Source organism: Thunnus maccoyii, chromosome 11 (genome assembly GCF_910596095.1).
Source record: "Thunnus maccoyii chromosome 11, fThuMac1.1, whole genome shotgun sequence".
NCBI classification, from domain to species: domain Eukaryota; kingdom Metazoa; phylum Chordata; class Actinopteri; order Scombriformes; family Scombridae; genus Thunnus; species Thunnus maccoyii.
Window position 1 is genome coordinate 13,080,534 of NC_056543.1, and position 16,674 is coordinate 13,097,207.

Below are 16,674 nucleotides of genomic sequence, written 5' to 3' on the forward strand. Positions count from 1 at the left end.
GCTTTTGGTTATTAGAATGGGCAATTTCCAACACTAATAATGAACCACGCATACTGCATCCATTATCAGCCCCAAGATAGATGTGTGTGACATGACAGACACCACATACTAATGGAATTAAATTGGTACAGTTTAATTTCACTAAAACTGAAGCTACATTATTAAAAAAAGACTTTGTCAAGAATAGTTTTTTATACATCAACTGTTATATATGTTCCTTCTACTGTATCCTCCTGTGTTGTTGGATTCATCAATTTTCTGATTACTCACAAGACATAAATGTTTTGATTATATCTAATAAATGTTTTTCATTTTCAGAGATTATTTACTGCGCATGTTGACAGCATGTAGTGACACAGAACAGAGTGGTGGGCTGGCAGCAGCAATTTACACTGGGAATTATTCAAGCCACATCAAGCCTTTGGCAGGGGAACTCCACGCCTTTCAGTGGTATATTGAGTTTAATGACAACTCAGGGGAAATATGCATTAGCATACCGTCAGTGTTCAAAGAGCATTCAATTACATTCTTTGTGATAGCTGCAATAGCAAATGCTAATACAATGACGGTGCAGACAACAAACAAACTCGCGTTCAAGTTCAGCCGTACTATATGATATGCATTCACAAAAGTATATCAGTTTTATCGAGTAAAAAACTCAGCTAAATGATGGGTAATTTACAAATATTTTCATGTCTGATGACACATGTTTTCATTTACTAATGTCTGGAAAGCAATGGGTGGGTAGGCAGAGAGAACGATAAGAGGGAAAAGCTGGATTAAGAAATGGTAATGAACCTGCTTTTGATACACCTCAGCTTTGTCCTTAAGAAACTCTTCAAAACTGTGGTGTATGTGTGTGTGTGTGTTGATGCAGAATGAAGTGGGGTTAAATTTATCTGACAATTCAGGATCCACTACCAGCATGCTCTCTCTCTCTCTCTGTCTCTGTCTCTCTCTCTCTCTCCAGACACTCCCAATTAAGCCTGAAGGGCCATGCTTGTTAAACTAAAACCATCCTTTTCTGAAATGTCACAGTGTCTCCCTGCAGTGTGGCCCGTCTGTAAACAGCTCTGTTGCTGATTCCAGCCCAAACCCCCTGGTGCGTCTCCTTGTGTGTGTTTGTTAGAGTGTGTGTTCTGAGAGCAAAATGTTGTCTCTTGCATTAAACACTCACGTGAATGCTTGGGTGCATTTTGGGGCTTTGTTTGCGTGTTGAGTTTGTCGCTGACCACGATGCCAGATGGTTTGGCGTGTGGTACGGTTTAAGCTGTTGTATCTTTGCCTGGGTGTGTGTGTGTGTGTGTGTGTGTGTGTGTGTGTGTGTGTTTGTGATTCATTACGGGAGTCTTTGCCTGTGCATCCCCTCTCTGTGTGTGTGTGTCTGTGACATCTCATTTGGCGGGCTGACAGATTGAAGGATATGTGCTGTAATTGTTGTCTGACTGTCTTCGTGCTGTAATTGAAAATGTCTTATAAGTGAAACTTTCTTCAGGATGTTTATACCAGCATGCCAATTAACATTGGTCTTGTTACCTGCCCAATTACCTGTGTCTAGCTTACGTTAGACACCTCATTTAGTGCCATGCAAGGCTATAGAAAGTGTTGATAACAGAACATGTTGTTGAAGAATTAAATCAACTTATCAAATGGATATTATTTCAGTACACACATGATAGATATATAATAATCTTTCACCTTTTCTGTCCTCACATCATATTAGTCTGAATTTCTTCAATCATTTCACAACATAGTAATTTAAGTGCCATAATATTTGACATAATCTCCTTACAAATGTTCTATTAGAAATAAAATGTTACACACGTTTAAAACTTTTTTTTTTTTTACAACTCAAGTATAAAAGCTAATAATATCCAAGGTTGCAAGTATTTTTAGTCCCCTTATCTTAACATCACAACTTCATAATGTCATTATCTTATCATTATCGTGACCATAACTTAACTATTTCATTATCTTCAAGTAATGGATTATTTATGAGTTTTGTTTTTTGTGTTTACATTGACTTATTAAGACTGTGATAGTGAGATCATTTAATTTTCTTGTTATTTCAAGATACCAAAACAATAAACTAGTGATCCAGTCTAATCTAAATCTTGAGATAAAAAATGGTGGTCTTAATGGGAACAATGAGTGAAGTTTTAAAAAACTATCAGCACATTTTGTGATCTTGAAATGAAGAAATAAGTTGTGATGATTGCGAAACAAACAAACAAAAAAAAAAAAAAACGCAATCAAACAAAAAAAAACAAAACAAACTGTAGCACCCAAATGGAAACATACCAGTGTACACACATAAATAAACACACACAAACAAACTCCGATTTCATTATTCATAGCACTGCAGAGAGCTTTTACACAGAGCCTGACAAACACAGACCTGCTGTAAAACACTGAGTGGTAACAGCATCACCTAGATTGTCTTACACTGAGAGAGATGGAGGGATGGAGAAAGATGGAGAGAGAGCGAAAGAGAGAGAGAGAGAGAGAGAGAGAGATGTATGAGTGTGTCAGTCATTTAGGTAGAGCAAGACACCCTCTTGCATTAACACCAAGGATTGCACATATTGATGTTTGGTCTGTGTGAGTATGTGTCTTTGTGCTTGTGTGCAGGCCTATATTTAGACGGATATATTAGCTGGTTGCCTAGAGTGCTGCTAGCCAGGTGGGGGGAAATATTATACAATATATCTTAAAGAAAGAGGATATTTTATTCATCCCAACACAATGTCCACTTATATCTATGTTAAAAAAATACCTCATTTACAAAATTTGTTATAATGCAGACTATATAAAACCAAATATTGATTTTACAGTCCAAAGAACAATACTCCGCCTGTAATAAAAGGTATAGAGACAAAAGTAACAAATGGAGATAAATTGTGTAAAAAAGCATCTCTTTCTCTGCCTCCCTCAGCTCTTTCTGTCTCTGCCTCTGTTGCCTCTCTTGAGAGGGAATGTGCAACATCCAATATGAAATCTTTATAAAGCTACATTAACTACAGTCAAAGCTAACACATTTCTGTGTTAAGCAACAAGGAGCCCAACGATGCAACATGATGAAATCAGTGATAAAAAGGCTGCATAGTGAATACTTCTACAGAAATTACATCACAAGTGTAGAAAATTCTTCCAAATCTTTATACACATTACATGGGCCCAAGTCTGACATTTACAACACATAATATAGCCTCCGATCATATAACCTTATACATTAGTTTTAGTCAAGTTTCCTTCTCCTCCTTCTCAACATAGTCATTCTAACAGAAATGAATGCCAACGCACACACTGAACAGGAGATTGGCAGCTTTTCTCTATATAAATAATTATAAGAACAGCAGCAGCAACAACAACAGTCATAATAGTATCGAAATTATTATTATTTGGCATATAGGTGCATTTCACCAAAAGAGGACAGTGGCCACTGCTAGCCATTGTACTTCCCATGGTGGTCTGGGATAAGCCACCAGGGATAAGGTTAGAAATGGCCCTGTAGTGCATATATGTATGTTTGTATATATGTTTGTGAGTCCTTCTTAGCCATAACAATAAATTGCTCCTATTAAACTCAGGTTCCTTAGCAACACTATCCAGTGGGCAAGGTGACCATCAAGAGGTCAAATGTAGTGCATGAGCTATCAATAGTGTGTGTGTGTGTGTGTGTGTGTGTGTGTGTGTGTGTGTGAACGAGAGAAAAAGAGAAAAAAGAAAGAGAGGCTAGAATATAAAGAAAGCAGCATTTTGTATGGTCTGGTGACACCAAAAAACCCCCCCAAAAAACAAAAAACAAAAAGAGAGTTGGGTTATTGTCCATTTATTTGTGCAGATAAAACAAATCCATTAAGAGTTGATGCATTGCTGCCACCTGCAGATTAGTGAAATAGTGTGAAACTATTGGCATGACTGTGTTTCACGTCACCCACATGCGCAGGCATGTGCATCCTCCTGAGTGTGCACAAGAGCAAACAAAACTCTCATAAAAACATTGCTCCATAGTCATTAGTGGTCAAAAACTGGGTACCTTTCAATTCTAGGCATATGGTTTAAAATGGTTTTAACTCAACTGCTGTCTTGTGATCACAACCTGAAGTTTAATATTTTAGTCCCATAACCACGTTGGTGCTTATAGATTAAAGTCCTAATGGAATCTGAAATGCTCCTATTTATTCAGGCTCCATTCAGATAGGAAATGAAATTGTGAGAGAGACAGTATGCAATAATCTCAGAGAAAAGAGGTAAAACAAGAAAAAATGAAAATGAAAAAAATGAAGAGGTGGCTAGCATAAGTCTATATGTGTGGAGGAGCATGCTAGTAGTAATGTGGGTTATAGGGGTTATTGTTAGCTACAAGATTTGATTAACTTCAGCCTTACTGCAGTGTATTGACAGTGTAAACTTCTTTCAGGAGATGGATAGGGGATTAGTGTACTATTGTGACCAAAATCACTGGGTTTGAATCAGAGATTTATTTATTTATTTTTTTTAATTTGGCTTTAGCTGGGTGGAGAGAACGTCCCTTTTTCCTACCTCAGTAAAGCTAAAGCCATTTATTCAGACTTCAGACTGCTCATCTTTTCTCTAGGATAAATGAGGTGTTTGTCACATATCTGTAGCTGGTCTAGTGTTAGGAGATATTTAAGGAAAATCATTTAAATACTAAACTGATCTGTGGTGCTATTTTGTGAGATGTGATAGGGAGAACTTTGGCTCACACCTCTGCTCATACCACACTAATCGTTTTAATTCAAAGAGTAAAAAATACTCTCAGTAGAATAAATAATTAAATATCTCCTCTAAAACACTTTCAGGATGGGATTTTTAAATTCCATTTGACTTATGTACAGTGAGTTCATGAGCTGCATTAAATGCCAAATTTATGTCATAACATGAGCAACCAGAGATGAGGAGCACAAAGGTCAATGTTGTGCTTTTAAAACACGTATCAACTATGGTATTTTACTGAAATCACAGATCATTTAAACCTGTAATTTCTTTCCAGCCTAATCAAGCAGCGACAGCATTTAAAGGACCAGTTGGTTGTAAACTGGGGGATTGAAGTATTAGCTTAGCCAGCCACCTCAGTCTTTCTCCCTCAATGCCCAAGGCGCTCTAGTGGTACCTTATGCGGAGGCTTTTAATAACGAAGCTTGTTTGAATGCTGGAACAATGAACACGGGCTGCATTTCAGGGCTGACATTGCAGTAAAATGCCATCACATTGCCCAAAGGGCCAAACTTAACCCAAGTGTGAAATCTGCCTCTCAGAGAGTGAGGGGTGATGGATAGAGGGGAAGAAAGAGGGTATGCAAATTGAGGTAGTCTCTACTGTGACAATAGGAATGCTGATTGCTGATGATATTGTGGTTGCTTATTGTTGTAAGTGACAAAGAGTAGAAATCAATGCCTCTTTTTTACCTTGATGGATGAGGCAACAGCCTTTAAAAAATAAATATGCATAATAAGTATGGATCTTGAGTTCTGTGAACACAGGGTAACCAACAGCAAACACATCTAATACAGATTTAAGGTAAATACTTGACCGCTTTTCGCTATTTAAATATTTGGTATGGTATATGGACATTTCTTTTTTTTAAACCTGTGTTTTTAAAAATGAACTCTGTGGTTTTGTTGTATTATGTTGATGTGCACGTATTTGTGAGTCTAGTAAGGCATGCAACAGGGCTGGATGATGCAGAGCAGACGGCAGGATTGCACCACATCATACCATCATCTCTAAGATAAAGAACATGCTTGAAAACACATCTCAAAAACAAACAGACTTTGCCATCTGTTCTCCCCAAAGTCCTCAAGAGCAAGTTTATCTACCATTACTAAGCTTTTTCTGTCACACAGCAATTAACACATATATAAGATACAAATAATGGAGTGGCAGACTTGAATGAAGTAACCATTTTGGTACAGTCCGGCTTTAATCACAGCTGCAGTTACACCCCTGGCCTGTTGATTGTGATGCAGCTGCGAGTGCAGCTGGGAAACCTTGCTTACCCGTGTCACAAGATGAATCGTAATCAACTGTACAAGGACATCTGGTTCTATATGGTGGAAGAAAAGTGGCATAGATTCTTGAAAGCATTTTCCAAAAGAGCACTAAGTAAGGCTGTAGTTTGTGGTGGTGCTGGATAGCAATAAACTGTTAGATCTACCTGATATTTTTGACGAAATTGCATTATGTCACGCAATTTGTGTTGATACTTCCATATATCGTGCATCTTGTACATTTTAGCAAAGTCAGGATACATTGTCTTTATCTAAACCAGTGTCTAAGCCAGTGTCTTTCTTTATGTTAAAGCACATACAGCACCACACATAGGTGATAAAATCATTATTAAAGTAACATCATATTAAAAAAAAAAGTATAATTGTACATGTCAGGATGACAGAATGATCAGACATCAGCATTTAGTCAATGAATGGAGATGTGTATTTACATTCTACATCTAACACTTTTGCACTTTTATCTGTAAGTCTTTTGGACACTATAGATTTCAAATCTATCTGCTGTAGATCTTAGACATGTGTACTTGTTGACCTGACCTTTATAAGGTTTGAAAGGAAGTTATGTTGGGCCTTCATGAAGGTGAGTTTTTTTGTACTATAGTGTTCCCAGTGAGTGGTGCTGCCAGCGATAACCCAAAGCTCATATCAGAGAGTTGGGGATCAAACTGCTACCAAGCCAGCCAAGATGATCTGTCAGACCGAGGTGGCCCCTGGGACTGCGGGTGGTAGACCACTGATAGCGACAACAACATACACCTACACGGACGCCTGATCTTATATCACACACTCCCTTTCTCTGTACATATAAATCACACTCACTCACTCACACACACACACACACACACACACATACACACAACACAGTCACATGCAGACAGCGTTCAATCTCCACATCCTGTGAAAGAGCTCTGAATCTTCAACTTTGACACAGGACACAGTACTATTAATTTCTTTCCCTGTCACAGTTCACTAATGCACTGCTCACTGTCGATTACCCACATACAATCATCATGTTTGGCGTTTCACATCATAAGCAAAAGATGGACTTAAATTCATCAGCATAGAGACATACAGACGAATCCAGGTTTTAGGCCAAAGGAAGTCGCCCAGTTGCCATTACTGCAGTGTCTGCTCACTTGTAAACTGCATATAACACTGTGATTTATGTACAAGGATCTCACTGTTTGGACATTTTTGCACAGAAATTTGTCCAGACAATCCAGTAAAAGCAGTTATATGTCGAAAACATAGCCATCGTATATTTTTCAGCAAAATTTAACCACTAGTCCAGTTTTTATAGATGGCTCTTTTCTGTGCTGTGAGCTGTTCTGTTATGAGGTACTCTTACAAGAAATTGAGACTTTGAAAAAATGGAGGTGTAAGTCACAAGCCTCTGCTCCATGGAATCAATTTCACTTTCATATATCTCCATTAAATCCTCATGTTTCAATCACATTCAGACACACTGAGTGATCTGCCTACCTGGGGGCTGTGTGAGCTGCTAGCCGACTGATCTCTTGCTAGCTTGGTATGTTTCCTAGCCAAAATTCTACTTTTACAGTATCATGTGCTTCCCATTTTTTACTTGCTTAAATTATGCTTTTATTATGATTAAAATGCAAAAAATCATGGAATTAGGTGAATTAAATCATAAGTTAGCAAGTTATTCCTGCTTGGTAAGATTAGCTACTCCACACAGCACTTTCACATCCAGACTTTGGGGGTCGAACAGAAGTCGTTCACTAATATTTTATTATTTAATGGTGGCGGCACTTGAGAGCGCAACTCATAAATGAGGTGCCCGATTCATCTATAACAATGTCTATAGAGCCATTTGGTAGACATTTTAAACCTAAAACAACTATTCAAGTGTTCACCTCTCTTATCCATCTCGATTGCATTGTTTAGGTTTTCTGTCGTCTTAGGAAACCTCTTCATTAATCTTGCATGTACTATAATCAGTCACTGCTGAGTACATTTTAGCCTTGCAAAAATGATCTCTTTTGAATCTCTTCAGTAATTATTGTCTAACAAAGGGAAAACAGAACTACAATTAATGTGACAGTATAAAATATGTTTGATAGGCCTTGCAGGAAATATTTTAAATTACAAATATTTTATATGCATTTGCACACACACGCACTCAAATACAGACAAAGACAGCATCAGGAGGCTCTCTACCATCATACTAACAATCCTTAAGACTCTGATCCACTCACGTTACTGTAGATCTCATCTTAATCTCCAGAGGGTAAACAGCTAGCAACAACGGAGGGAGCAGAGAAAATTAAGGAGGGTGATGAGGAGCATGGAGGGATGAAAAAGGCAAGTGAAATAAAAAATCTTTCACCGAGGAGGAGTTTGTGTGGTCTATAGAATATAGGGGCTTGTAGAAAGATAACACTGACACAAAGGTTAGTGTTTCTAGTTGTTGAAAGCATTCTTACAGTAAAATGCATGAAGGAGATGGAAATAAAGCCCTGAAGATATTTATCAGCCATTCCTTCTATCCACAGTGCTTATCTATCTGACTGGCTGATGCCTTAATACTTATGTTAAGTAAACCAAAGAAGAAATTGACTTCCTGTCCAAGTTACTATATCATACTGTGCATCTTCTGATATGGCTTACCATTTTTATAAGACAGTATTATATAAAGACAGAAAATTATTGTGAATAAGATAAGAAGAGAATATACAGAAGGTATAGAAGTAAGCAAAGCATTTGAGTAAAAATAAGAACAATGTTGCTTTTTTGCTAGACGGAAGGTATGTGCCTCCTACTTGACAATGCAATTCACCTTTTTTCAGACAGCAAATAGTGTTAGAAAATGCTGTTACCCTCAATTTAAGATGGCAAACACTGAAAGAAAATAACATTTAACCTTGATTATGAGGGTTGGGTTCATATGTTTCAAGTGGGAAAAAGGGATTAGGATCAGCTACCAATGTTGAAAAACAATGTAATGATATCTAGACCTGGGGATGGGCTACACGAACGACCCCAAAACCAACCAACATCAGCATCCAAGAATCAAATTGCCCTCCTGGAATGACCTTATTCTCGATGGATGCTACATTGATGAGAACAAAAAGCAAATGAATGATAAAAAGATGAGGAAACTCACCACCGCACAAGCCATCAATCTCCTCATACCCAACGCTGCAGACGCATCTTCCCAGTGGGACCAACCAGTCACCATCAGCTCCACAGAACAGTTTGGGTGTGTCCCGTTCTTCAGCATGGTCAATACATGCCCCCCTCACCTCCACTAGTGAGGATGAGTCCACACGAGGCACTGTGTCTGGAAACGAGGCCAAGTTCCTCAGTGTGAACGGACATTTCTTATAGTAAACCCTCACTGAAACCAAGGCAATGCAGGCGCCAATGTCCTGGAATGCCAGATAGAAGCCCTTCTTGGTCATGGGTCCCACCTCACGCACCTCTGTATTGAGCTTGAGAATGCGATCTCCGAGATCCATCTGAGTAAAGCTCTCATCGGCGGCAATGGTGTCAATCTTGGTGTACTGTGCAGGCTTAAATTTGACACCATGAGCCTCATCAGTCTCATGGTAGAAGAGGTTAAATGTCTCCTTGCAGGTGCCAGACACCCAAGGGATGGAGTTGCAGTCGCGCAGGGTGAAGCGAAGCTCTACGTAGATCTTTTGGGCCGCCTGTCGAGAGATCCAGTTGGAGCGAAGCCAGTTGTTCTGGTTGGGCTCCATCACATTGCAAACCTGGAAAGTATGGATGGGTCGGTTGTGCTCGTCCATCTCTGTGATGGCATCCCACTAAACAGGAAATATGAAGGGGTTGGGAGAATAGAGAGAAGAAGGGGGAAATGAAGGAAAAGAAAATGAGTTGTAATTAAAGATAAGACCAAAAGCCTAAAGTCCTGCTCGTGGCTCCAGTAGGCAACAGTGTTCAATATTATTGGCAATATTCTCGATATATTTTATTGGGACCAACTAACTACCTCTGTGCACTGATATTGTACTAACTTAGTGAAAATTCTAGCCTGATGGTGGCACAAGGGGAAGAACCAAGCGTCACTTAAACAGGATTCATCCTCTGGGGACTACTGTATGAATATTCACAGCAAATTCCTTCAAATATAGACATTAGCTTTTGAAATACCTTGGCATGGATCAAACAGTCAAGCTGAAAATTTCAACCAACCATGAACATTTAAATCAAATCATGAGAATCACACAGTCTTGTTCAGGCAGTGACAGTTTTTGAGAAAAAGTATCTTTCTCTGGGCCAAACAGACTGATTATCCTTGGCTTCACCACTGGCAGGAAGAGAAAATCATTAACATCCTAGGTGGAGCAATCTTTTTTTCTTCTTGCTCCTTCAGGTCTTTCTGGATACAGTAGGTTTTTTTTCTATGAATGATGTCTGACTCACGCTGCCTAGCCATCAGCTCTGCAATTCTCAGGTCACATTATCAGGGAGTATGGCAGCTTTACAGGGTCACGAGGTTACCTGTCCTCATGTTGAGTTAATGGGGGTTTTTAGCCTGGTCCTGCACCATTCCCTGGTTTTATTAGCGTGGGGACTGGCTACATGAGCGACCCCAAAACCAGCCAACATCAACCTCCAAGAATCAAATTGCCTGCCTGGGAGAAAGGGCTCTCAAATCACTTTGCTTACAATGCAGCATTGTACCCTCCAAAGGCTGCAGAGTTTGCTTTTACGTGTGTGTGCTTTGTCTTCAGACTGATATGCAGACCGTCTTGCTTATACTGTACAGTATATAGCTGGGGTATGTTATTTCACACACACACATTCTGCTACTGTTACTGTAACTCTCTTTGAGAAACACTGAATAATCATTTTCATGGGATTTTCTTTGGAGTTGAAAAAACTCAATCAAATTCAATCAAATTTAAACATGTAAAATATGAACACAAGCTATAGGCAACATTTGCATCAATCTATAACTTTCATTTTGGGCATTAAAAGCCTGATCCAGCCCCTAGACATTGCAAATGTACACTGTTTTCACAGAGACAAGCAAGATATGCATTTGCGAGGTTAGGTGAGGAAAGCCAAGCATAAAGCCATTAATTACCAACCAAAACATTCACATAACTATCATTCTGTATTTACAAGCAATCATACACACATGCATTTCATGTTCGCATTCTCAGGTTTGGGAGGTGGGTGTCCCTATTCTAATTAATAACCAGAAAACTTCTTAATAGGCAAACACGGTCCAGAGGGTTGTGATAGAGCTGCTGGTTAATTTACCAATACTATTTGCCTGATAATCTCACACTGCATTTAATAAGCTGTTTTGCACCTGGCTAAATATTACCTGTTGATGAGAGTAGTAATCAAAGCGTAATGTTTGCTTTCACATACTCATTATCCTTTTTAATAACATGTTCTAATTCAATCATCCAAAGACGACAGCCTCTAATCTGCTCTTCCCTCAAGGTGTAATTGTAGCGCTACACTCAAACAAATTGATTTTGATTAGATGTGATGTTGCCCAAGCAGTAAATTCTGGTAACATATGGTCATAATTTACTTCTTCCACCAAAAATCAACATGAATTGAATTGGAGTAAAATTTTACTCTTTTCAGTTTTCTTCATAATCCATATCAATGTTTAAGGTAAATTAATAGCCCTAAGGCTATCATCATCCAAAGGCTATCGTCTTTGGATGATTGAATTAGAACATGTTATTATTCATGTTATTATTCATGTACATAGCTATATATTTACCTTGATAAATGTATGCTACAATAGAGTTTATGACTTTGTTTTACTTTAAACATCTAAACATGTGTAAAACTTGGAACCTATTGGACAATTCTGTGTGTACATGATTAATAGACTTTTTGACAGGCAGCCCACAGTAGTGATGTGAAGGATCTCTCATCAGGATGCCCTGGTGGCTTAAGCCACTGATATGCTTGCTTTTTACCAATATGTACGTGTAAACAATGGCTGCCATTCCAGCATCATTGTTCACATTCTTGCTTGCATACTTTATGTATACATAAAGGATTAAAAATTGTATCCATAGGATTGAGGCCTAATCATCCCTTGTCAACACCAGAAAATCATCTTAAACATAAACTATGGTGACTCTGACCGTTTCTAAGGATGTGCACAAGCAATGCTCCCAAAGGAATGAAGGAAATGTGAGGTAGCCATGATGCGCATGTGAATGCGTAGTTAAATGCAAGTATATCAATGGCTTTAGGGGCTAAGACACTAACCATAACTGCAACTTCCTGGGTTCACATCTGGCCTGAGAACTTTGTTGCATGTCATTTCCCATCTCTCTCTACCCTCTTTTCCTGTCATCTCCATAGTGTTGTCTGTCTTATAACAGCATAAACTACCCTTTAAAAAGGATTTCTTGCCACAAGAAACACTGCCTGAGACAAGTGATCATCATCGACTTTAGGAAGATGAGAGGCAGATAATATTACTATTTCCATCCGCATGTCATTTGTCCTTTTTAATTAAATACTTTAAGGTATACATCTGTTCCTGGGGTGTTTAAAAAATTGGCACAGGATTGATCACAATATAGATATATAAAGTATGTATATATAGATAGCAGAATAAAGAATTATTAGAACAGATCTACTAACACTTCACAATATCAACAAAATCACTTGTTTGAGAAATGAACACCAGCCACCCACCTTACACCTGTAGTCACACTTGTCATTTGGATATTTCTATATGAAAACATCATAACCCACCACCCATTTTGAAGACTGATAATAGTACAAATGTAGGCATACACCTACTGTATATGCAAGATCTAACATTACTATACATACAGTACATGGTAAACCAGTATGTCACTTATAATGGTGCCACATGTTTGCATAGTGGCCCAACATGTAACAAGTTTATGAATAAATATGGCATTGTACTAATACTATTACTGTACTACTGTACTAATTTATTAAAAAATATGTTAGAGCCATATTATTTTTTATATGTCTAATATTATTTAAAGTCACAAATACATTTATGGATGAGAATAAACTAAACTGATCCTACACACCTGTATATACTGACCAACCTACGTATTCATCATTAACCTTCCTTCAAGCTCATCTCATCAACTTCATCTCTAGAAATGACCCCTAAATGTTGAATGTCAATCAGCCCCTGAGTCAAATCCCATTTTTATTTTTTGTAATATTATTGTACAAAGAGAAATGCAGGGCAACATCATGGCAGACTATAAAACTTCACAAAACTAAACTTCTTTTGAATCAGATGCAGTCTTCCAGTGTGAGTGTCTCTTCAACTGACAGGGCTGTCAGGAGTAGGAGACTCTCTGTGGAGCGTTATAATATAACTCAACTATGACCAATCTTTTTTATTTCTTTGACTACGTGGAAATCTGATATTTGCACATCACAGATGATGAACACAGGAGGTTAGTGTGGGGCGGGTGCTTTGCAGGTGTGCTGGACTGTACTGGAAGAGGCAATGAACAATAAAATGTTTTCTTCTTTGTATTTTATTGTGCTATGGAGTCCCTCATGAGCTGTGTCCTAAAAAAAAGTCTGAATTGAATACATCTCTCATATTTATAGGTAGGTTCCAGTGAACAAATCACATTAGTAATAAAATTGAGTATTTAAAAAATAAAAAAATATCCACAGATAGAAAACTAGGATCCATAAACATGTGGCAAATAAAAATACCAAAGCTGAGTGGAAAAGTGTTTTCTACAAGGCATATTGAGTGACTGCATCAATAGCATAGATGATCAATATTTCCTGCAAATTGAGAATATTTGTCATAATTCCTAGACCTAAATCAACAAACGTGTTCAGTCTATGTCTACTATTTCAATTTAGGACAACCTGTTTCACTGTCATGAAAATTAAGAGTTATGTTAAGTGTCTCAGTTAAACTTTGTTTTCCTACAATGGCCACTAAAGGACTGAGCTATTTACTGTATGGTACAAATGTATTTAACTGTGTGACTGTGAGGTAGGACTCTGCTTGAAACGAAACACACACACACAGGCACACACACACACACACACACACACACACACACACACACACACACAGCAAGGTTAGACATAGCCCTTAGCCACTGTGCCCAGGATTTTTTTATAGTGCATCAAGGATGTTTCTGTTCCGAAGGAATTTAGGATGTTATCTAACATCTTGGCATAAAACTGAAGACATTCATCCCATTAGACTGCATTCTTTCATTACAAAGTAATGTGTAAGAGATGTGAGACAGATAAAGAGAAGAAAGAAAATAGGAGACAGAGAGAGAAGATGAAAAACAGAATGTGTTATGAGGAAGTATGGAGGTCTGTGCTGGAGACAACGTGTTCATTGGGAGATACAAGATAATTACTTAAGTTACGAGGCAATGAAATCAGCTCAAATCCCATTGTAGATAAACTGTGGCCACTGATGTTGAGATAGAGGCAGATATATCAGTGTGATTTGTCCAAAGAAGGAAAACAATCCACTGTGATAGGAACACACTACTGTTTGAATCCACAACTAAACACCATCCAAAACTAATCTACAGGCTTCCAAAACCTTCACATTTTGTCAGCTAGCTGATAATGTCAAGCAGTTATGTGACAGCTGCACTTTAAAATGAGTCACTCTGCAGCCTTGCAGTAAAGTAACAGTAATAATGTTTTCCTAAATTGTCTTAAAAGTGATGAAATGTATCTCCTCTTAAGCGACTTCAAAAAAAAGGGGGCATTTAGGTGACAGCATCATACCTTTGTCTATAATTTTGACAAGAACCAGCCACTTTACTGTGTGTAGTGCTGACTTATAATCCAAAAGTGAACTAACTTCTTTTTCAAAGTAAAACAAAAACTTTAAGTGAAGTCTCACCTGGAAACCTCACTACCTTGCTATCCAGCCTTAACATGCATAATTGAAAAACAGTCAGAAAATGTGGTTGATTGACTGCAGCCTGAGACCAATGTCGTTATAGCCCATCTCTCTCTCACATGAAAGAGAGCCAGTCATTTTACTGGCCACTTGCCCAGAGGTGAGCTCCTTTTATTAAAACTGTGAAACCTGCAGCCCTATTGAGAACTTCACTTTTAACTATAGTGTCATAACCCACTCTACTCATCTTTGATCAAAATTAAACATTTATTGATCCTAAATGTTTCCACCACTTGGTTGGGTATGAGGTTGTTAAAAAAAGGAATTAAGCACAATTTAAAAGTCAAATGTCCCTTTGTGTGCGTGTGAGTGTGTTATAACCCACTATAAAGGAATTACTTAATAATTATATTACTGACAGAAACTAGTGGGGAGGTTAAGGAGTGGTGCTTTAAAAAGGTTTACTATCAGACCAGCAGACGTGTTACCTTGAGAGACAGCTGGATTCACAAAATCATGCAACAATCCATCTTTTCAGGCTTCAAATTATGCCCTTGTGGCTGAACCACACTGGTTCGGACCAATCAGCTTCCTATGAGGAACTACTGGCAGCTACATGCCTGGTTTAGGTGTGACGACAGCGAGAAGCGACTGTTCATTCGAAAACAACAATGGCAGCTCCTAAAGAGGTTAGCGTAGAAGGTGACTGCCCTTTTCCAAGGTCAACTTCTCAGCTGGTTCTGTGTAACAAACCATCTGGTGCGTCAGGTTAGAATATGTGTGTTCACTGTGTGAAAAAATTTAAATTTCTATAGATTTGCCTGAGACACACACACACACACGCACATGCACACACATGTAAATGTTGTGTATTTGAATTCTACAGAACAAATTTTCATTCCTAACCACATATTCAGTGACTGTTCTTTGTATAGAACAATAATGTACTCTTTTACACAGGTGGACAGAAAAGCAGTGAGTCATTTTGGTATTTGGGAGAGTCGGTGTCATGCAGGTAGCATGGCTACTGTTTCACTGAACAAACTGAGTTGTGGGAGTAAGTGGCCACTGGAGATAAAACTAGCAGCTGTTGTATTTATATCATGAAACAGTGTCTATGCATGCGTAATATTCCCAAACTCACACACACACACACACACACACACACACACACACACACGCTTGATTCACCAAGGGATGCATGTACCACACACACAGTTGTGTGTTTCACTTAATGACAAACACAATTAACAATCTACAGTCTAAAGAAATGTGGAAGGGATTATGCATCAGAACTTATTAACTTGTGGAAATTTTCAAATTTAAAGATGCTGAATATTACAGAAATAATGTATATCAGCTTTTGGTTTGTCTAAATAAATGTATACACCTCATCATCCTGTGGCTGGAATTTAAGGGCTCTCACAACAATTTTAGGAAGGAATTTCAAATGTCCTGTGGGACACAAGCAGCACATTGCTGTTATATATTGATGGTGGCAAAGAAGAATACGATGGAATCACAGGTGTTCATTTTGACCACAGGGGATTCTGAATACATATTTACATATACATCTCTTTTTTGTCCTCACCAGGGATTGTAAGACTGTATCAAGTGTCCTGAATCCTCCCCTCCTTTACTTAGAGCAAGACATGATTCTGCTGTGGTTACACACACATACTTTACACACACACACACACACATTCACACATAAGCTGTGTCAAAGGAGTTGGAAGCAGGTGTGTTTTTCTGTGGTCTCTTGAGACTTCT

General features: G+C 38.3%; 1 protein-coding gene across 1 annotated transcript in view; it reads right to left on the reverse strand.

The window, feature by feature from the left end:
- LOC121907099 (ephrin type-A receptor 6-like) overlaps positions 1 to 16,674 on the reverse strand; it is a 191,604-nt gene that overhangs the window by 129,672 nt on the left and 45,258 nt on the right. The window contains exon 3 of the mRNA XM_042426471.1: positions 9,163 to 9,826. Coding sequence (XP_042282405.1) covers positions 9,163 to 9,826 — 664 coding nt within the window. The remainder of the gene's footprint in view (positions 1 to 9,162; positions 9,827 to 16,674) is intronic.